Here is a 23,584-nt window from a genome sequence, read left to right on the forward strand (position 1 = left end):
CCCTTGAATATATATATACATATATGTATTTCAACAGAAAATTACATCCAATAATTATGTGATCTCTATACAAATTGTCTCCCTTTTTTAGCACTATTTAAAGTGTAATTATAAATTAGAAATCTAAATAAAGTGTCTTCATTGCTCTATGTCTAATTGAGCACTCTTATATAACTCTAGTTAAATCTTAATGTTTACTTATCCTGTAATAAAATAAACGTTTTATAATATCAGCTCTGTCTAGGTTTGATTACTATTTTAAAGTGGATTTATTAAGTACAAATCTAAATAAAATGTCTTTATTGCTCTATGTCTAATCGAGCACTCTTATATAACTCTAGTTACATCTTAATGTTTATTTTTTCTGTAATAAAATAAACATTTTATAATATCAGCTCTGTCTAGTTTTGAACACTATTTAAAGGGTATTTATTAGTACAAACCTAAATAAAATGTCTTTATTGGTCTATGTCTCATTGAGCACTCTTATATAACTAGTTTAATCTTTATGTTTATTAATCCTGTAATCAAATAAAATACATATAAAAATTGAATGAATATATATATATATATATATATATATATATATTTCAATACAAAAAAATAACTTCTAATAATTATGTTATATATATACAAATTGTCTCCCTTGAATATATATATATATATATATATATATATTTATATTTCAATAAAAAAAACTTCTAAGAATTAGGTGATCTATGTACTAATTATGTCCCTTGAATATATATATATTGTATATATATATATATGTATATATATATATTTTATATATATATATTTCAATAACTAAAATAACTTCTAATAATTATGTGATCTATATATAAATTGTCTCCCTTGAATATATATATATATATATATATATTTCAATTAAGAAAATAACTTCTAATATTTATTTGATCTATATACAAATTGTCTCCTTGAATATATATATATATATATATATATATATTTCAATTAAAAAAATTACTTCTAATAATTATGTGATCTATATAAAAATTGTCTCCCTTTCTTTAGCACTATTTAAAGTGTAATTATTAAGTACAACTATAAATAAAATGTCTTTATTGCTCTATGTCAAATTGAGCACTCTTATATAACTCTAGTTAAATCTTAATGTTTACTTACCCTGTAATAACATAAACGTTTTATAATATCAGCTCTGTCTAGTTTTGCACACTATTTAAAGTGTATTTATTAAGTACAAATCTAAATAAAATGTCTTTATTGCTCTATGTCCCATTGAGAACTCTTATATAACTAGTTGATTCTTAATGTTTATTTATCCTGTAATAAAATAAAATACGTATAAAAATTGAATGACTTATATATTTCAATAAAAAAAGTCACTTCTAATAATTATGTGATATATATACAAATTGTCTCCATTAAACATATATATATATATATTATATATTATATATATATATATATTTATTTCAATAAAAAACTTCTAATAATTAGGTGATCTATATATTAATTGTCTCCCTTGAATATATAAATACATCTTTTATATATATAAATATATATTTATATATATATATATATATATATACATATATATATATATTTCAATAAAAAATAACTTATAATTATGTGATCTATATAACAATTGTCTCCCTTGAACATATAAATTAAATTTATAGATTATATATATATATATATATTGATATATATATATATATATGTGTATTTATTTAAAAAAAAATAACTTCTAATAATTATGTGATCTATCTATAAATTGTCTCCCTTTTTTTACCACTAAAGTGTAATTATTAAGTACAAATCTAAATAAAATGTCTTTATTGCTCTATGTCTAATTGAGCACTCTTATATAACTCTAGTTAAATCTTAATGTTTACTTATCCTGTAATAACGTAAACGGTTTATAAACTCAGCTCTGTCTAGTTTTGAACACTATTTAAAGTGTATTTATTAAGTACCAATCTAAATAAAATGTCTTTATTGCTCTATGTCTCAGTGAGCACTCTTACATGACTCTATTTAAATCTTAATGTTTATTTATCCTGGAATGAAATGAACGTTTTATAATATCAGCTCTGTCTTGTTTTTAGCACTATTTAAAGGGTATTTATTAAGTACAAACCTAAATAAAATGTCTTCATTGCTCTATGTCTCATTGAGCACACTTATATAACTAGTTGAATCTTTATGTTTATTTATCCTGTAATAAAATAAAATACATATAAAAATTTATATTTATATTAAAAAAATAAGTTCTAATAATTATGTGATATATATACAAACGACCCCCTTGAATATATATATATATTTAATTCAATGAAAAAAACTTCTAATAATTAGGTGATCTATGTATTAATTGTCTCCTTTGATTATATATATATATTATATCTATATATATAAATATATATTTTATATATATATATTTAGTTATATATATATATATATATATATATATATATATTTCAATAAAACAATAACTTCTAATAATTATGTGATCTATATAACTATTGTCTCCCTTGAACATATATATATAGACTATATATATATATATAAAATATATATAGATTATATATATATATATATAAATGTCTTCATTGCTCTATGTCTAATTGACCACTCTTATATAACTCTAGTTAAATCTTTATGTTTACTTATCCTGTCATAAAATAAACGTTTTATAATATCAGCTCTGTCTAGTTTTGAATACTATTTAAAGGGTATTTATTAAGTACAAACCTAAATAAAATGTCTTTATTGCTCTATGTCTCATTGAGCACTCTTATATAACTAGTTGAATCTTAATGTTTATTTATCCTGTAATAAAAAAAATACATATAAAAATTGAATATATATATATATATAAATATATATAAAAATATATCAATTAAAAAAATAACTTCTAACAATTATGTGATATATGTACAAATTGTCTCCCTTGAACATATATATATATATTATATATATATATTTATTTCAATAAAAAAATAACTTCTAATAATTATGTGATCTATATATAAATTGTCTCCCTTAAATATATATTTATATATATATATATACATATATATATATTTCAATAAAAAAAATATGTTCTAATAATTATGTGATCTGTATACTAATTGTCTCATTGAATATATACATATATATATATATATATATTTTCAATAAAAAATTACTTCTAATAATTATGTGATGTATATACAAATTGTCTCCCTTTGTTTAGCACTATTTAAAGTGTAATTATTAAATAAAAATCTAAATAAAATGTCCTTATTGCTCTATGTCTTATTGAGCACTCTTATATAAATCTAGTTAAATCTTAATGTTTATTTATCCTGTAATAAAATAAACGTTTTATAATATCAGCTCTGTCTAGTTTTGAGCACTATTTTAAAGGGTTATTATTAAGTCAAAATGTAAATAACATGACTTTATTGCTCTATGTCTCATTGATGGAATTGAAATAAAATATATATATATATATATATATATATATATATATATATATATATATATATATATATATATATATTTACTTCAATTAAAACAGACTTCCATTAATTATGTGATCTATATATAAATTGTCTCCCTTGTATATATATATATATATATATATATATATATATATATATATATTTCCTTAAAAAAATCACTTCTGATTATTATGTCATCTATATACAAATTGTCTCCCGTGAATATATATACAAAATAACTTCTAATCATTATGTGATGTATATATAAATTGTCTCCCTTGAATATATATAGATATAGATTAAATATATATATATATATGCATTTCAATTAAAAAAATAACTTCTAATTATGTCATCTATATACAAATTGTCTCCCTTGAATATATATATATATATATATATGTATTTCAAGTAAAAAAATAACTTCTAATAATTATGTGATCTATATATATACCAATGATGCTTGCATGTGCTCCATAGTTTTATATAGCTGTGTAGTAAGTTTAAAAATTGCTTTGTTTAATTATACAAGACGATTTTACTTTAAGAGTGCTCAATGCATTTAAAGAGCTTTGTAGTAAGAGTTGGAAACATTTTTGCAATTATTTTAGACAAATCTACTTCCAGAGTGCTCAATATATTAGTAGAGCTAAATAAAACATTTGAGAAACAGATATGGCATTTCAACTGCATAAATTTATTTTGACAGAGTACAATACATTAGTAGAGCTAAATATACACTTTCAAAAACATGTATGGCAATTCAGCTACACAAATATACTTAAGAGTGCTCAATAGATTAGTAGACGAAAGCATAAAATTCAGAAAACATGAGGAGCTCTGCAGTATGTTTTGAAAACCTAAATGTCAATATGTAAGTATAGATATACTGTAAGTTTTTAATATATATATATATATATATATATATATATATATATATATATATATATATATATGACAAGTATTTGAAACAAATTTCCTATTTGAGTGCCTAATATATTTGAGAGCTCTATGGTAACTTTATAAAACATATTTCAAAATTATGTTAGATAAATTGTCTTTGAGAGTGCTCATTTAATTAAGTAGAGTTCTGCATTAGTTTTGGGGTATGGTTCTCACTTTATTAGGGCAATAACTTGGACACATTATACTATGGACAAATCCATTGAGGACAATCAAAGGTAACCTGTTTTTTTCGACTCTGCTGAATAAGACTCATCCGTCTTGGTTCACTCTTGGGACATTAAAACAAAAAAGGTGAAGAATTAAAAAAAGAATGCAAAAATGTAAATGTCTTTGCAACTCATTCATTTTCACTTTCATAACACAAAAACATCTGTAAAAACTTGATAAAAGAATGCACAAACAATAAAATACAAATTTGCTGTCTTGGAATCTGAAATCAGTAGAAACATCCCCTACTGAAATTCCTGCACACCTCAAAAAAAAAAAAAAAAAAAAAAAAAGATTCCTTCCCAATGCAATACTTTTCAAGCAATTACAGTGTCAGACTTGGTACTGGAATGACTCTGTAAACTGAAAAAATATACATAATAAAAAATGTTAAGCAAAATTGATTCATGTTAACACCTCTCCCAACACCACAGATTAACTACAAAAATACTTGATAAAACAAGACACAATTACAAATGTGTATGAAAAAAATAAAAATAAAAAAAATAAAAAAAATCAACCAAGCAATTGCTCATGATTTTCTGGTGTTTGATGGAATGTGAGTAGGCATACAGCCTGGATAATTTTCCAAGGTAAGTGATGATATTCATCATTATTGTCTTTTTGGATTAGTTCAGATATATCTCATAACTGTAATTGTTTTATGTATATATTTATATGTCTAGATGTTATGTGTGCTATTTGCATGTTCCCTATAGAAAAAAAGCTACATAAAATCTACAAGTGTATTCTGATGTAAAATTAACTAGTAAATACAATGCTTGTGTTCCTGATATACCAACTATTTCTTATTAGCATATAAGTTGAATCATGAAATGTATCTCCCTTGCCTGTATCTCTTTATACCTCTGTATTTATCTAGATCTGTCTATCTCTCTTTTCTTATTCTATATCCCTATTCCTCGCCTTGCTATCCACTATGTGTGAACTTATAAATTTCAACATGTCTAGATTGATAAGCTTCTCATTTACCGGTACCTAACTCCCGTTTTGAAGTTAGAAGTTTTAACTTGATTACACGTTTATATGCCAAGGCATCGATGAGGCACATCCAGACGCCAACCTACACGGTGCAGAGAAAGGACAGAAAATAAACTAAGTCCCGATGTGCCTAGCAGATTAGAAGGCATTTTGCTACGCCTACATGCACCCAACATGGCAGTAGGCGTCGATCGGGCACTTCCAGACACTTATTTACACTGTTTTGAACTTAGAAATTTAAATTGAATACTCGTGGACATGTGTTGGTCTAGTAGCTCCTCATCTACCTATACCAACGTCCGCCCCTGTAAGGACTTAGAAATTTTCATTTGAATACACGTTGACTTGCCTTGGTCTATAAGATTTTCATCTACCTATACCTACATCCCCTCTTGTTTGGACTTAGAAATTTTAAATTGAATACACGCCGAGATGCCTTGGTCTATAAGATTGTCACCTATCTATACCTACATCCCCTTTGTTTCGACTTAGAAATTTTTCACTTGAATACACGCTGAGATGCCTTGGTCTATAAGATTGTAACCTATCAATACCTACATCCCCTTTGTTTGGACTTAGAAATTTTTCACTTGAATACACGCTGAGATGCTTTGGTCTATAAGATTGTGACCTATCTATACCTACATCCCCTCTTGTTTGGACTTAGAAATTTTTCACTTGAATACACTCTGAGATGCTTTGGTCTATAAGATATTCACCTATCTATACCTACATCCCCTCTTGTTTGGACTTAGAACTTTTTCAATTGAATACACTCTGAGATGCTTTGGTCTATAAGATATTCACCTATCTATACCTACATCCCCTCTTGTTTGGACTTAGAAATTTTTCACTTGAATACACTCTGAGATGCTTTGGTCTATAAGATTGTCACCTATCTATACCTACATCCCCTCTTGTTTGGACTTAGAAATTTTTCAATTGAATACACTCTGAGATGCTTTGGTCTATAAGATTGTCACCTATCTATACCTACATCCCCTCTTGTTTGGACTTAGAAATTTTTCAATTGAATACACGCTGAGATGCCTTGGTCTATAAGATTGTCACCTATCTATACCTACATCCCCTCTTGTTTGGAGTTAGAAATTTTTCAATTGAATACACGCTGAGATGCCTTGGTCTATAAGATTGCCATCTATCAATACCTACATCCCCTCTTGTTTGGACTTAGAAATTTTTCACTTGAATACACGCTGAGATGCCTTGGTCTATAAGATTGTAACCTATCAATACCTACATCCCCTTTGTTTGGACTTAGAAATTTTTCACTTGAATACACGCTGAGATGCTTTGGTCTATAAGATTGTGACCTATCTATACCTACATCCCCTCTTGTTTGGACTTAGAAATTTTTCACTTGAATACACTCTGAGATGCTTTGGTCTATAAGATATTCACCTATCTATACCTACATCCCCTCTTGTTTGGACTTAGAACTTTTTCAATTGAATACACTCTGAGATGCTTTGGTCTATAAGATTGTCACCTATCTATACCTACATCCCCTCTTGTTTGGACTTAGAAATTTTTCACTTGAATACACTCTGAGATGCTTTGGTCTATAAGATTGTCACCTATCTATACCTACATCCCCTCTTGTTTGGACTTAGAAATTTTTCAATTGAATACACTCTGAGATGCTTTGGTCTATAAGATTGTCACCTATCTATACCTACATCCCCTCTTGTTTGGACTTAGAAATTTTTCAATTGAATACACGCTGAGATGCCTTGGTCTATAAGATTGTCACCTATCTATACCTACATCCCCTCTTGTTTGGAGTTAGAAATTTTTCAATTGAATACACGCTGAGATGCCTTGGTCTATAAGATTGCCATCTATCAATACCTACATCCCCTCTTGTTTGGACTTAGAAATTTTTCACTTGAATACACGCTGAGATGCCTTGGTCTATAAGATTGCCATCTATCAATGCCTACATCCCCTCTTGTTTGGAGTTAGAAATTTTTCACTTGAATACACGCTGAGATGCTTTGGTCTATAAGATTGTCACCTATCTATACCTACATCCCCTCTTGTTTGGACTTAGAAATTTTTCACTTGAATACACTCTGAGATGCTTTGGTCTATAAGATATTCACCTATCTATACCTACATCCCCTCTTGTTTGGACTTAGAAATTTTTCAATTGAATACACTCTGAGATGCTTTGGTCTATAAGATTGTCACCTATCTATACCTACATCCCCTCTTGTTTGGACTTAGAAATTTTTCACTTGAATACACTCTGAGATGCTTTGGTCTATAAGATTGTCACCTATCTATACCTACATCCCCTCTTGTTTGGACTTAGAAATTTTTCACTTGAATACACTCTGAGATGCCTTGGTCTATAAGATTGTCACCTATCTATACCTACATCCCCTCTTGTTTGGACTTTGAATTTTTTCAATTGAATACACTCTGAGATGCTTTGGTCTATAAGATTGTCACCTATCTATACCTACATCCCCTCTTGTTTGGACTTAGAAATTTTGCAATTGAATACACGCTGAGATGCCTTGGTCTATAAGATTGTCACCTATCAATACCTACATCCCCTCTTGTTTGGAGTTAGAAATTTTTCAATTGAATACACGCTGAGATGCCTTGGTCTATAAGATTGCCATCTATCAATACCTACATCCCCTCTTGTTTGGACTTAGAAATTTTTCACTTGAATACACGCTGAGATGCCTTGGTCTATAAGATTGTCACCTATCTATACCTACATCCCCTGTTGTTTCGACTTGGAAAATTTTCACTTGAATACACGCTGAGATGCCTTGGTCTATAAGATTGCCATCTATCAATGCCTACATCCCCTCTTGTTTGGACTTAGAAATTTTTCACTTGAATACACTCTGAGATGCCTTGGTCTATAAGATTGTCACCTATCTATACCTACATCCCCTCTTGTTTGGACTTAGAAATTTTTCAATTGAATACACTCTGAGATGCTTTGGTCTATAAGATTGTCACCTATCTATACCTACATCCCCTCTTGTTTGGACTTAGAAATTTTTCACTTGAATACACTCTGAGATGCTTTGGTCTATAAGATATTCACCTATCTATACCTACATCCCCTCTTGTTTGGACTTAGAAATTTTTCAATTGAATACACTCTGAGATGCTTTGGTCTATAAGATTGTCACCTATCTATACCTACATCCCCTCTTGTTTGGACTTAGAAATTTTTCAATTGAATACACGCTGAGATGCCTTGGTCTATAAGATTGTCACCTATCTATACCTACATCCCCTCTTGTTTGGAGTTAGAAATTTTTCACTTGAATACACGCTGAGATGCTTTGGTCTATAAGATTGTCACCTATCTATACCTACATCCCCTCTTGTTTGGACTTAGAAATTTTTCACTTGAATACACTCTGAGATGCTTTGGTCTATAAGATATTCACCTATCTATACCTACATCCCCTCTTGTTTGGACTTAGAAATTTTTCAATTGAATACACTCTGAGATGCTTTGGTCTATAAGATTGTCACCTATCTATACCTACATCCCCTCTTGTTTGGACTTAGAAATTTTTCACTTGAATACACTCTGAGATGCTTTGGTCTATAAGATTGTCACCTATCTATACCTACATCCCCTCTTGTTTGGACTTAGAAATTTTTCAATTGAATACACTCTGAGATGCTTTGGTCTATAAGATTGTCACCTATCTATACCTACATCCCCTCTTGTTTGGACTTAGAAATTTTTCACTTGAATACACTCTGAGATGCTTTGGTCTATAAGATATTCACCTATCTATACCTACATCCCCTCTTGTTTGGAGTTAGAAATTTTTCAATTGAATACACGCTGAGATGCCTTGGTCTATAAGATTGCCATCTATCAATACCTACATCCCCTCTTGTTTGGACTTAGAAATTTTTCAATTGAATACACTCTGAGATGCTTTGGTCTATAAGATTGTCACCTATCTATACCTACATCCCCTCTTGTTTGGACTTAGAAATTTTTCACTTGAATACACGCTGAGATGCCTTGGTCTATAAGATTGCCATCTATCAATGCCTACATCCCCTCTTGTTTGGACTTAGAAATTTTTCAATTGAATACACTCTGAGATGCTTTGGTCTATAAGATTGTCACCTATCTATACCTACATCCCCTCTTGTTTGGACTTAGAAATTTTTCAATTGATTACACGCTGAGATGCCTTGGTCTATAAGATTGTCACCTATCTATACCTACATCCCCTCTTGTTTGGACTTAGAAATTTTTCAATTGAATACACGCTGAGATGCCTTGGTCTATAAGATTGTCACCTATCTATACCTACATCCCCTCTTGTTTGGAGTTAGAAATTTTTCACTTGAATACACGCTGAGATGCTTTGGTCTATAAGATTGTCACCTATCTATACCTACATCCCCTCTTGTTTGGACTTAGAAATTTTTCACTTGAATACACTCTGAGATGCTTTGGTCTATAAGATATTCACCTATCTATACCTACATCCCCTCTTGTTTGGACTTAGAAATTTTTCAATTGAATACACTCTGAGATGCTTTGGTCTATAAGATTGTCACCTATCTATACCTACATCCCCTCTTGTTTGGACTTAGAAATTTTTCACTTGAATACACTCTGAGATGCCTTGGTCTATAAGATTGTCACCTATCTATACCTACATCCCCTCTTGTTTGGACTTAGAAATTTTTCAATTGAATACACTCTGAGATGCTTTGGTCTATAAGATTGTCACCTATCTATACCTACATCCCCTCTTGTTTGGACTTAGAAATTTTTCAATTGAATACACGCTGAGATGCCTTGGTCTATAAGATTGTCACCTATCTATACCTACATCCCCTCTTGTTTGGAGTTAGAAATTTTTCACTTGAATACACGCTGAGATGCCTTGGTCTATAAGATTGCCATCTATCAATACCTACATCCCCTCTTGTTTGGACTTAGAAATTTTTCAATTGAATACACTCTGAGATGCTTTGGTCTATAAGATTGTCACCTATCTATACCTACATCCCCTCTTGTTTTTTTAGTGATGCAATGTTGTCAACTGAGATTTTAAAAAAAAACGCGAGATCAGGAGAAAGAAATGTCCAGAAAATCGCTAGATTTTTAACTTTTATCGTCTGAAATTTTCAAAAATCACTACCCCCCCCCCCAAACTCCATATTTTAACTTTTTAACCATAAAAAAATTATAAATATAGTATACTCAATATATAAAATGTTCCGTTTTTTCTCACTATATGTTTCTGGAATTATATTGAAGCGGTTAGCTCCCCAGAAGGCTTACATATTTTATCAGCTAGTGTTGCCTGTTTTTTTTGGGTATTTTTTTTTTGCAGGAAACAAATCATAAACTCAAACTTTTTATAATAAAAGTTAAATTGAAATATACTGCAAATTAAACATCACAATAATGGTGCAACATATTTTGAAATTAGAAAAATAAAAAAACAAAAAAACTTTGTTTTAGCATGTTAAAAGTATTTAGGTTGGTAGATAATTAAATTCTACTGTATTGGTATAAGTTTCTTTTTTTTTTTTTTGCTGTTGTTTCTTGCTTTTTACTTTGGAGGTTGGAATGCCCCCACCCCCTAAAATGTACTTGGAAAAATCGATTTTATAGCAAGATTTAAGAATGGTTAGTGGAAAAAAGGTGAAAAACAAAACAAATAATCAATAAATAATTGTTACCAAAGGCAATAAATGCTACTTTTTTTTACTTACATGAATGAGTTTATTTTATGTTTTAAAGTATTTTTAATAAAATTGCGGGTGTGTGGGTGCTAAATATCTCCAAATTTTCTAGAATTCCCCGCTAGATTGCAACCGAAATCTCCAGATCTAGCAGGAAAACCGCTAAATTATAACACTGGTCACGTGACAGGAAGCGGTAATAAATAATTGTCCCTAAATAAAAAAAATGGCCTCTCGATACAAAGAAAAACACCTATTTATCATAGAAAAATTAAGTATAATGTTATAATTAAAAAGAAATATATAAAAACACACATTGATATAGTAAACATATTATACCAAAACGTGGAAGCCATCCGTCCAGTGGTTTTTTAGACTATTAATTGCGAACTAACCGAGAGTTACATTTTTATATATATAGATTAAGAAATAAATATATATATATATATATATATATATATATATATATATATATATATATATATATATATATATATATATATATATATATATATACTGTGTGTGCAAAATCAAGACTTCAAGACAAGGTGTTGATGGCAACAAAAAGTGTATTTCATTTTACGTTACAATTGTTTCCATGTCAATATTAATGCTCAGTTATGAAATGTGATAATTTTGTAGTTTACTCCTTAAGTCAACCATTTTTGGCTTAAAACCTATTGGTATATGAAAATGTACTGAATTACACGAACTCAGTATATTACATATAAGTCTATATATATATATATATATATATATATATACTCGGGTTTTTTTTTATTCAAAAGTAATGGACTAATGAATTCAACGAGGTTGTTAGATAGTGCTCAATAAAAAGAGCTGATAATACTTGTTTATTGTTATATAAACATGGTCACATCCTGCTGCTACAAATAGCCACTTGTTTCAATCAAACAACAGATATCATCAAGTGGCTATTTGTAGCAGCAGGATGTGACCATGTTTATATAACAATAAACAAGTGTATATATATATATATATATATATATATATACAATGTATATATTATGTGTGTGTATATATATATATATATATATATATATATAATATTATGTATATAGTGAAATCAAAGGAGATGCAATGTTTACCTATTTTACCTAATACCTGATCTAATATAAAAAAACAAGTATTTATACATAAATATTTTAATCCCAACCAAATAAAAAAAGCTCAATACACAAATAATAGAGAGTAGAGCTTATTATAAGAGAAAAGAAATAAAAACTAAAAAAGTTGAAATTTACAATCAAATCTATTGCTCGACAGGATACTCCAAAAAACAATTGTCAAAGTGCTTATTCTGCGGACTTTCAATAAGAGCAACATCAAAATTGCAGATAACAGACACCTCTATGTTTCAAAACACGTACACACATGCAGTGGAAACAGCTTCAAAATAATGCCAATCTTCCAAACAGACAATTATTTTTATTTACTTACACAGGAAAAAAACTTCATCACCAAATTCACTCCTGAACTGAACAGAACCTAATACCATCACACAAAAACATGAAATGCAAGGTACACTCGCATGCACACCCATACACATACACACACCCACACATAAATCAGACCCGACGCATTAAAACACACACACGTGCGCGCATACAACCACACACAGACATAACACCCCTATCTCTAATACAACACTTTCTTTGAATTGAAAGTCCGCAGAATAAGCACTTTGTAAATTGTTTTTTGGAGTATCCTGTTGAGCAATAAATTTGATTGTAAATTTCAACTTAAAGTTTTCATTTCTTATATATATATATATATATATATATCAGAGGAAACATAATTTAATTTAAATACCAAAGAAAACAAAAAAACGGGCAGGTGAAATTATTAAAATTTCCTTAACGCCTTATCGTCTGACCTTCTAAGAGGAAACGTCAGAATGATAAATTAAAAACTAAGAATCGAATGAGGAAAGAAGGGAATTTGGTTTTAGTTAGAAGCACAGTGAGAAAAAAAAAATCTCATTGTTCAGGTGGTTTTAAATCAATAAATATATCCAACTGATGTTTCAAAATCTTTTGTCTACACAGGCTAGGTCGAGAGTTGTTAATGACTAACGCCTCAATGATATTGAGATGATAGTTCGACCTCGCACTGTATAAAACATAAAACCACCCATCGGAATATTGATCAGAACACCTATTTATACTCATCAGGTGATTGCCGATGGCGGACTCATGAGCTTGGGAGTGCCCGGATGTTCTCGAAACCTGGTGTAGTCGAATATCCCGAGGGATGTGTTGGGATATTCTCATTTCCAATCTTTGGGATGTTTTGCCAACGTAGTCAGCTCCACACTGACAAACAAATTTATAAACAACAGAATTCTTTTGAATGGTTGGCAAAACATCTTTACGAAAAGAAGAGAAAAAGGTTCGAGTTGTGTAAACTACTCTAAGCATAGTAGCTGGAAAACAACGTTGAGTAGCAGAAGAAATCCTTTTAACAATATGAAGGCCAACAGGACCTAACCATGGTAATTTTAAATAAATGAGACAACGTGATGGACCGATATGTTTAACAGTATTAAATGTAGCAATTTTACGTTCAATAGTAGTTTTTATTATATTTATAATAAGGCCTTAAGGAAATTTTAATAATTTCACCTGCCCGTTTTTTTTGTTTTCTTTGGTATTTAAATTAAATTATGTTTCCTCTGAAATTTCTCCTTCCATTTTGCTGTACCAAGAATTTACTTATATGTATATATATATATATATATATATATATATATATATATATATATATATATGAACTATCAACTAAACTCCAACCTCTCTCCCATCACAGAAACGAACTCCGAGCACTAGTACCCCTTCAATGACAATACCCATTACAAACTTGACAGGCAGCAAAATCCCACCCCTTCACTGTAGAAATGTTGTAAAGATTGTAGTGGAATGCGGCCGCAAATGGATGGTTACATTCAAAGCTAGTAAAACAAAGCTGCTCTCCTTTAACAATTACAAGACACCTCCCCTGCGGATAATATGAACTGGAACAAATACATTGAGGACATTGCAAAGGCTGCTGCAAAGAATGTCGGTTCCCTCTATCGAGCTAGAAGACTACTCACACCTGAGAGTATCCAGTATCTGTACAAAGCCGTCATTCGCCCATGCATGGAGTATTGTTGCCACTTCTAGGCTGATGCATCTACCACTAGTCTCTCCCTCTTGTATAGGGTCCAAAAAAGAGTACTGGATAAGGCGGACGAAGCCAGGATTGTAGCCCTTGATATATGCAAGGCCTTTGAAAAAGTCTGGCATAAAGGGCTGCTAATGAAAATTAAATTGTATGATATAACTGGACGTATACTAAATAAAATTAGATCCTTCTTAAACAATAAAAGCATACAGGTTGTCAGACGTACATCCAAGCAGCATAACATTAATGCGGAAGTATCTCAAGGGTTGATCCTTGGAGCATTATTATTCATGATATTCATAAACGACCTCCCTGATAATATTGTATCTGAGATGGGTATATTTGCTGATGATACAATGCCCTATAATAAGCATGAGGAACGAACAGATGTACATAAATCTAAGACAATGTCCGAATCGTTAGAAAATGACCTCCAGACTATAGTAGAATGGGGCCGCAAATGGATGGCAACATTTAATATATAGTATAATGCAGCTAGTACAACTAAGCTGCTCTCATTTAACAATTACAAGACGCCTCTCCAACCCCTATATTTATGACAAATAGTACCCTACCTGATAATTCTACATTCAAACTCCTCAGCCTAACATTTGTGGGCAATATGAACTGGAACAAATACATAGAAGACATTGCAAAGGCTGCTGCAAAAAAGGTGGGTTCCCTTTATCGAGCTAGAAAACTACTCGCACCTGAGAGTATCCTGCACCTTTAAAAGGCCATCATCCACCCATGCATGGAGTATTGTTGCCACATCTGGGCTGGTGCATCTACCATTAGCATCTCCCTCTTGTATAGGGTCCAAAAAAGAGTTTTCGATATAATCGGTCCCACTTTGTCAACTAAGCTCCAACCCCTGTCCCATCGCCACAATGTTGCATCACTGTGCCTGTTTTACAAATATTTTAATGGAATGTGTTCTAATGAACTCGTTTCACTTGTATCCCCTCGACGTACATATCCACGAAAACCCGCTTAGCAATAAGATCTCACCCCTTCACTGTTGTTATCCCTAAATGCCAGAAAAGCTTTCTATTCTAATAATTTCTTCCCTCGAACAGTTAGACTTTGGAATTCCCTTCCTGCTGCCTGCTGTCCTGGCTGTACTGATATGCAGAAGTTTAACTGTAACAAACAAATATCTTGTTAATCTTTCCTAGACATGGCCCCAAATAGTAGCCCCTTACGTCAAAGTGGCGATATGCTTTGTAAGGGGTGAACATGAGTAAAAAAAACAAAAAAAAAAAACATTCTACTCAAATAGCTTTTTCCCTCGGACTGCTGCACTTTGGAATTTCCTTCCAGGCCCCTGCTTTCCTGATTGTACTGACATGCAGAAATTCAAGTGTAATATGATCAGACATGTTGCTGCCCAACTCAATCCATAGTATCTTTGAAAATCTGGTTGCGAATAGTTTTTTTGGGGACTATTTTACCATGTTTGTCCAAAATTTTCTGTCTATGTCAAAATTTTCTGTGTATGTTTAGTAAATAGTTTATTTAGCAGTTTTGCATGGTGCGGAACCCAAATTTAAATATGTTAAGACCTTGGCGACTTTTGGGGCTGAACAGGGGGAAGGGGGGGAAGGCAAATGATGGACTTAGTCATTTCTTTTTTCGCAGGGTGCAGAACTCAAATTTAAATATGTTAAGGCCTAAAACTGCACCGTTTGTACATTTTCACCAGGATTTGACGTTCCCCGGGGGACTTTTAGGGCTCAGTGGGGGGGGGGGGATGCTGAACTTAGTAATTTTTTTTTATGCCTCGTCTACTGTGCACTCATGTGGAACCATGCTTCATTTGTTTAAACTATTGTTTAATTAATTAATAAATGTTTATAAAAAGTATTTAATTTGTATCAATTGGTTTTCAATTTCTTGTAAACGAATTCCATCCAGTAAATGCAATAATAAAGTAAATAAATGTTAATATAAAGTATTTAATTTATTATTTAATTAATAACCAAATTTTTAAAGAACGTATATAATTAATATCATTCTATTCAATTTCTTGTAGACAAATGCCACTATGTAATATATAGTATATATAATACTAGCATGGGTGCCCGGCGTTGCCCGGGTGTTTGGAGGTGTGTGTTGAGCAAAAAAAAAAAAAAGTTTGTAGTAGGAAGGCAGGCTCGAACCTGTACCGCGATGGAGGAAAAGAACAGCAAAAAAACGTGATGTCTTTGCTGTTATGACCACCGGCAAACCAGAAGTGGCATAGGTTTAAATTAAGGCTAGATAATCGAAAAGAGGGGATGACTTTCAAAAAAAGGCGACACCTCCCTGCTGAAAAGCACCCAGTTGAGGGTGAAGAAATTAATGTTTTAACCAATTTTTCGGTATTTGTCGTCTGAAGGGTCAAGCTTCAAAACAATATAGATCTTGTGAAAATCCGTTGCCTCTGTCAAAAGTTTCAGGCAGACACGCAAACATACATACATATATTTATAGCTCAAATTTTCGACCCAAACCGATTAAAAAGCTTGCCCTATCTCTGAATACCCTTTTATGTAAAATTTCAAATGTTTAGACCAGAAATTGTCTGAATAATTTGGTAGAGACCGCAGAGGTCAAATTTTTTAAAACTTTGACCCCTATTATGACCCCTTAACATTTACTGCTTTGGGATCAAATCAAGTTATTAAGTTAGATCCATGTCCAAAGAACCTATATCTAAAATTTGAAGTGTTTAGACCCAAAATTGCCGGAAGAGTTTGGTAGAGTTCTCAAAGGTCAAATCGTTGAACTTTTACCTCTTAACAGCCAAATTTCTGGCCAAAAACGAATTATAAAGATTTTCCCAAATCTCAGTGCGTTGTATATCAAATTTCGAGTCTGTAGACTGAAAATTGACAGAGTTATTGCGTAGGAAAATATACACAAACTGACACACAGACACTTTCGCTTTTATAGATATATAATATAAAGTTAATAAATCTTAATATTAATTAATTGTAAGTATCTTGCATACTATAGCATTGTACCCATTTTTTGGTCACTGTTCACCGTTATGCCAACTGAAGACGCCTCAATAATTTCTTAAAAAAATGACGACTTGGTATGCTGAAAACAAATACCATAGGGAAAATTAGCGCAGTCAAATAGTTTGAGATATAAATATTCTGTATTTTGTTACATAATTTCTAGTAGTTTTATTTGGCCGCCATCTTTGTTGTTTCCATGAAATGGTATATTGAGCATGCGTGCGCACGCTGCAGTGAGCGGATGATCTGTGTAGTTGACTCAACGCAATTCTGAAAGCCGTTCTTAACATGAGGAGGTGGGGAGATGTTTATTGCAAAAGCCGTTCTTAACATGGGGAAGTGGGTGGGGGGGGTGTCATACCGAAAGCCGTTCTTAACATGGGGAAGTGTATGTTTATTCTGAAAGCCGTTCTTAGCATGGAGAAGTGTATGTTTATTCTGAGAGCCGTTCTTAGCATGTGGAGGTGTATGTTTATTCCGAAAGCCATTCTTAACATGGGGAGATGTATGTTTATTCCGAAAGCCATTCTTAACATGGGGAAGTGGGAGATGTTTATTCCGAAAGCCATTCTTAACATGGAGAAGGGGGGGGGCGTTTATTCCAAAAGCCGTTATTAACATCAGGAGGTGTGGGGGATGTTTATTCCGAAAGCCGTTATTAACATGGGGAGGGGGGTTATTCTAAAAGCCGTTCTTAACATTGGGAGGTGGGGGGATGTTTATCCCGAAAGAAATAGCGTTGAATAACCGTTAAACATAACAACACATATCGCATGCTCACTATCCCATTTCATTGAAACAACAAAGATGGCGGCCAATTCAAACTACTAGAAATTACATTGCACGATTCAGATATTTATATCTCGAAAACTATTTGTCTGCGCTAATTTTCCCGGTGATATCTGTGTTCAGCATACTCGAAAACCTTTAAAAGTTGTTGATTTATTGCAAAATGTTGAGACGTCTCCAGTTGGCGTAATGGTGAACTTTGACCCATTTATGTTTTCAATTTTAATATCAATTTGTTTTCAATTTCTTGTAGACGAACGCCATTATAAATGTTCTTTCTGTTCCGCTGCGTTCTTCCACGCGCATCACCTGCAACGCCATGAAAAGCAGTTACACACGTCTGGGAAGGAAGTGAAAACGAATCAGTGCAAAGACTGCTTCAAGACATTCGCTACGCAATTGACGCTCAAGTTTCATCAGGATTTCGCGTGCCGAATGGTGCAACGTCCGCACAGATGTCCTAGCTGCCAGCTTGGTTTTAAGAATGCAGTGGAAATCGAAAGCCACAAGTGCAGCGGGAACCCTGCAAAGCCGTTATGCTGTATGAACTGCGACTTCCGCACTGGTTCACCACGAGACTTAGAACACCATAATCGGATCCACACGGGGGAACGATGCTACAAGTGTGAATTGTGTGATTTTCGGACAGCGTGGAAAAAAAACCTGAAGGTGCACATTTTGAAACATTCCGGATTAAAACCGTTCGCTTGCAATGTTTGTGACTTTGCGACAAACGATCGCAGTAATTTGAGAACTCATTTGAGGAAACATTTGAAAAAGAATAGCGCGAGTCTTTGTCACACGTGCGGCACAAATTTCAGTGACCCGCAGGCTCTGGCGTCACATATGCTGTTGCACAATTATGACACGCCTTACAAGTGCACATATTGCAACTATTCGACCAAGTATAAGTTCACGCTCAAGTCACACATGCGGGCCCACAATGTTGAGATCGAGACGGCGAAAACCTCTCAGATCGTGTCGACTGATGCTGATCTTGGCTCGATTCAAGACGTTAGAGAAATATCAATCCAAACAGCAGACGCCGACTACGAAGAACTTGTTGAGAAACAGTTTTTTATGTGCCAGGAATGCGGTTTTGTTATTGACAATCGGAAACTTTTTGACATACATCAGTGTAAGGTGAACGACCCGACCGCGCCGTCTGTTTTGGATGGCGAAATGATTATTCAAATTATCGAAAGTCCAGCGGAACTCCAGGAAGTTGTTGAACCGTGACAAATTTGACAATATCTTGTAACTTTGTCTTGTTATCAATAATGTTGAAATATTATTTATTTTGTTTCGATTAATCGAACAATCATTCTCACATCTTATCTGCACAACGTTTCGGCCGATGTAACCTTCGACCTTCTTCAGGTATAAAAGTCGCCATGATTTGGTAGCAAAAAGAAGTGAGGGTAGTTCTGTACTCTAAGGTTTCACATTTTTTATCTAGTTTGAAGTAAAAGGTACTTGTACAGTTTAATCAACACATTAAAAAATGAAAATATCGAAAAATAATTAAATTGTACGTATCCGTTATGGAACGAAATTCTCTGAATAAAAAATTTCACTTAATTTCATCAAGTAGGTTTTTTTTTTTTTACAGCGAAAAAACAATTTGTTATGATACCGAGCAAAATGTTCGATTTTTATGAAGAAAAGCTAGAATTAAAGATGGGGAGGGGATGTCCGCGCTTTACATGGATTTATCTTCCTGTGGCGTTTCTAAAATCCAAACAAAAATTAAGAAAAAATCCAAGATGTCTGCCTTCAAAGTGCTGTCATAAAAACATGTTTTCCGCTGTAAAAAACACAAAAAAACTACTCTATCAAATTAAGTGAAATGTTTTTTTGTTTTTTTTCGGAGATCTTCAGTTCAAAACGGATACGTACAATATAAACTTTTTTTGATATTTTCATTTTTATATGTTGATTAAACTGTACAAGTACCAAAGTTTACGCAAATTATAAAAGTAATTTAATTATCAGCGAACGTTGTCTCCTACGAGACCTTGCAGGGGGTTAAAATAGTGACAGCCACCTTAAACCTTGTGTTGCTTTGCGAAGCACCTCCCCTCTCTCTTATCCGATCAAGAGTCTCCCTTATCCCGAAGTCGCCGGATGCCAGCGAGCCACCCTCCTTCGCCCAATTGCAAGGGATGGCTGCCTGGAGGTCACCACCTGTTTAAATGCAATTCTCAAGAGTGCCCATCGGGAGACACGGGATCTCTGTGACGGTGATGATCGACGTTTCCAAAGCGTTTGACACCGTTAATCACGACTCGATCTGCCGGGCAGCGCGCAGGTTTGGCGCACCAGATCCTCTGGTGCGCTACATCCGGGCCGGCTATGATGCTACGACCAGCGTGCTGGGAGACCGGGTTTTTCACCCTTCCCGTGGTGTTCGCCAGGGCGACCCTTTGTTGCCTCTGCTTTTTAACATGGTCATGGATGAGGTTCTTTCCTTGTCCCTTGCCCGAGATCGCTTATCCAATGGGGTCAACTGAGGTAGGGGCGTTAGCTTACGCCGATGACCTTACTCTCTTCGCTCGGACTCCAGAGGGTATGCGAGTAAAGCTTGAGGCGGTGGAACTAGCTTTGGCGCGATCGGGTATGGTGATTAACCCCGCTAAATCACTGTCTCTTGCCATCTTGTCTAACAAGAAGGCGAAAAACGTACACCTGGCCGCAGCGGAGCTTGTCTGTGGTGCTCAACCCGTTCGAACCCTAGGGGTCTTGGATTCGTTTGTGCTGCTCGGGGTCAGTTTCGACTGGAAGGGGATACTTCCCTTTCCACACCACAAGGTGGTCCATGACTGGCTCGGGGAGTTGCATTCTGCTCCGTTAAAGCCGCAGCAGCGCATTGAGCTCTGGCGGGGATATGCGATGCCCCGGCTATTGCATTCATTTGTCTTGGGCAACGTGCGCCACAATACTCTCAGGGCTATCGATGTTAACGTGCGAAACAGCATCCGCAAGTGGCTCAGGCTCCCAAAGGACTGTCCGGTCGGCTTTTTTCATGCCGCTGTTTCTGATGGGGGATTGGGGTTGCCTTCATTGGTGACTTTGATTCTACTGATGAGGCAAAAAAACATTAATTATAATGTATAAAAAAAATCAAAAAAAATCTGGTTAAAACAAATTGAATAACACATGATTAATCATACTGAAACCAGCAAACTTACAATTGGTTGATGGATTTTATTAAAAAATTCGAAACCTTAGAGCGCAGAGCTAACCTTTTTTTTTTCCTGACATTTTTTTAATTGCCATTGCTCCCAGGTCCACTCTGACTTGGAGTGGTAGTACCTGTTAGGGTCCCAACTATGGGTTAAATAGAAACTGACTTGAAAAAAACAAATATATTCTATTAAAAATTTTTTTTCAAAATCACTGGATTCAGCATTAAATAACCTGAAAAGGGTTGATATGCCGTAAAACAAAAACAACCACCCAACCAACTAAAAACTTACAATTGGTTGATGGATTTTAATAAAAATTTAATCATAAGTTAAAAATGATACCTCTAAGATTCCCTGATAATTAAAGCATTTTTATAATTAACTAGCGAGGGGTACCCGGCGTTGCCCGGGTGTTTGGAGGTGTGTGTGGAAACTCGGGGGGGGGGGGGGGGGTTTAAAAAAATCGTTTTTGTAGGTAAGTATGAGGATCGAGCCGGAGCCCGAACCCGAACCCTTGAGGCAAAGTTGTAAATTAAAGTGTGAAAAAAAAAAAAGTGCAACGTTAACCATTGCCCCACCGCGAGATGCTAACGGAAACACGTTTGAATTTATTTAATTACTTGGATTTGGCAGGTGCCCGTTTTAATGAGTTAATGAGGTCAAGTTTGACTGCGGGATAGTAATTTTTATTTTCCCAAGATGTTATAGGAAAAAGACTAACCCACATGCGGCGAGCGACAAATGTTGAATATTTATCTTCCCGAAATCGAGTAAATTAAATAGACAGGCGAGCTTCGTTGTTAACTTTGAGATATTACAATTTATATGCGATCTAAACAGTTTTAAAAAGTTGTGAGCCGACCGACCACTTCTCTGAAAAAAGCCTTTCTTGGACATGCACAAAAAGCGAACATACATTTTCGCTTTTATATATATAGATGTAAACTTACTTCCAAGTAGATCCAAAAATTCGAAACCTTACAGTGCAGAGCTAACTGCATTTTTTGTTCCTTCCAAAACATGGTGGCTTTTACACCTGATAAATGTTGGTTACATTGAACGTAACGTTGTGCGGATAACGCAATGGTCTGATTACTTTAACATTCATATCTCATCCCAAACATTCAGAATTATAATTGTTTTTTACTGAAATATTATTTTTTATTTAATAGTGAGCTAATTAATTTGATTTTTTGTTTTTTACAATTTCTTTTTTTAATTTAAAAAAAAGTTTTTGTTTGATTTTTTTTTTGTTTTTTACAATTTTTTTTTTTACTCGATTTTTTTTTATTTTTCTTTTTGATTTAAAAAAAATATTTTTTTAGATTTTTTTAATTTAAAAAAAAAGTTTGATTTTTTTTTGTTTACAATTTTTTTTTTACTCGATTTTTTAATTTTTCTTTTTGATTTAAAAAAAATATTTTTAGATTTTTTTTTTTGTTTGATTTTTTTTTCTTTTTTCTTTTTTACTTCATCTTTGTTTCCATTAATTTTTTTTTAATTTTTTATTTTTGACTTTGAATTTTCTTTTCTTTTTTTTTTACTAATATTAATGAATTTTTCTGGTGGATAGTGCAACAATATCTTTAGACAATGCTTAAAACAGGATAAGATTTAAATTATTTAAGAAAACGGTTTGACAGAAATTTAACATTTTTTTCTTGATTTTTTTTTTTTTTTGATAGATATTGAAGAAAACAACTGGACAATAACTTAATTACGTCCCTAGATGATTGATTTTTAATATAAGCAGGAAATGGCAGCTAACGTGCTTCCTAACTTCCAGCGTCGCGCTACCGAAAGCAGTGAGAAGGCAAATCAGTTCCTTCACTTTTATTGCTTTTTGCGTATTTCTATTGTGAAGCGATTTATGGAAGCAATTTATTGAAGCGATTTATTGAAATATAAGGTTGACAAGAAAGTTCTTGCGCTTTTTAACTTTTAAATTCAGATGAACATATCTCAGCGTAATCAAAAATTTATTGATCAAAATAAGCACCATCAGAATCAACATACTTTTGCCAACGTAAAACAA

At 32.9% G+C, this 23,584-nt stretch overlaps 1 protein-coding gene across 1 annotated transcript; it reads left to right on the forward strand.

Moving 5' to 3' along the window:
- Positions 1 to 4,473: 4,473 nt before the first annotated feature.
- On the forward strand, positions 4,474 to 19,655 carry LOC145270869 (uncharacterized). Its single transcript, XM_080126425.1, has 2 exons — positions 4,474 to 5,239; positions 18,615 to 19,655. The coding sequence occupies exon 2, from the start codon at positions 18,797 to 18,799 to the stop codon at positions 19,598 to 19,600; it is 804 nt and encodes a 267-aa protein (XP_079982551.1). The 5' UTR covers positions 4,474 to 5,239; positions 18,615 to 18,796; the 3' UTR covers positions 19,601 to 19,655.
- Positions 19,656 to 23,584: the final 3,929 nt, after the last annotated feature.

Source organism: Euprymna scolopes, chromosome 46, assembly GCF_053919585.1.
Source record: "Euprymna scolopes isolate OS-2025 chromosome 46, ASM5391958v1, whole genome shotgun sequence".
Taxonomy (NCBI): domain Eukaryota; kingdom Metazoa; phylum Mollusca; class Cephalopoda; order Sepiida; family Sepiolidae; genus Euprymna; species Euprymna scolopes.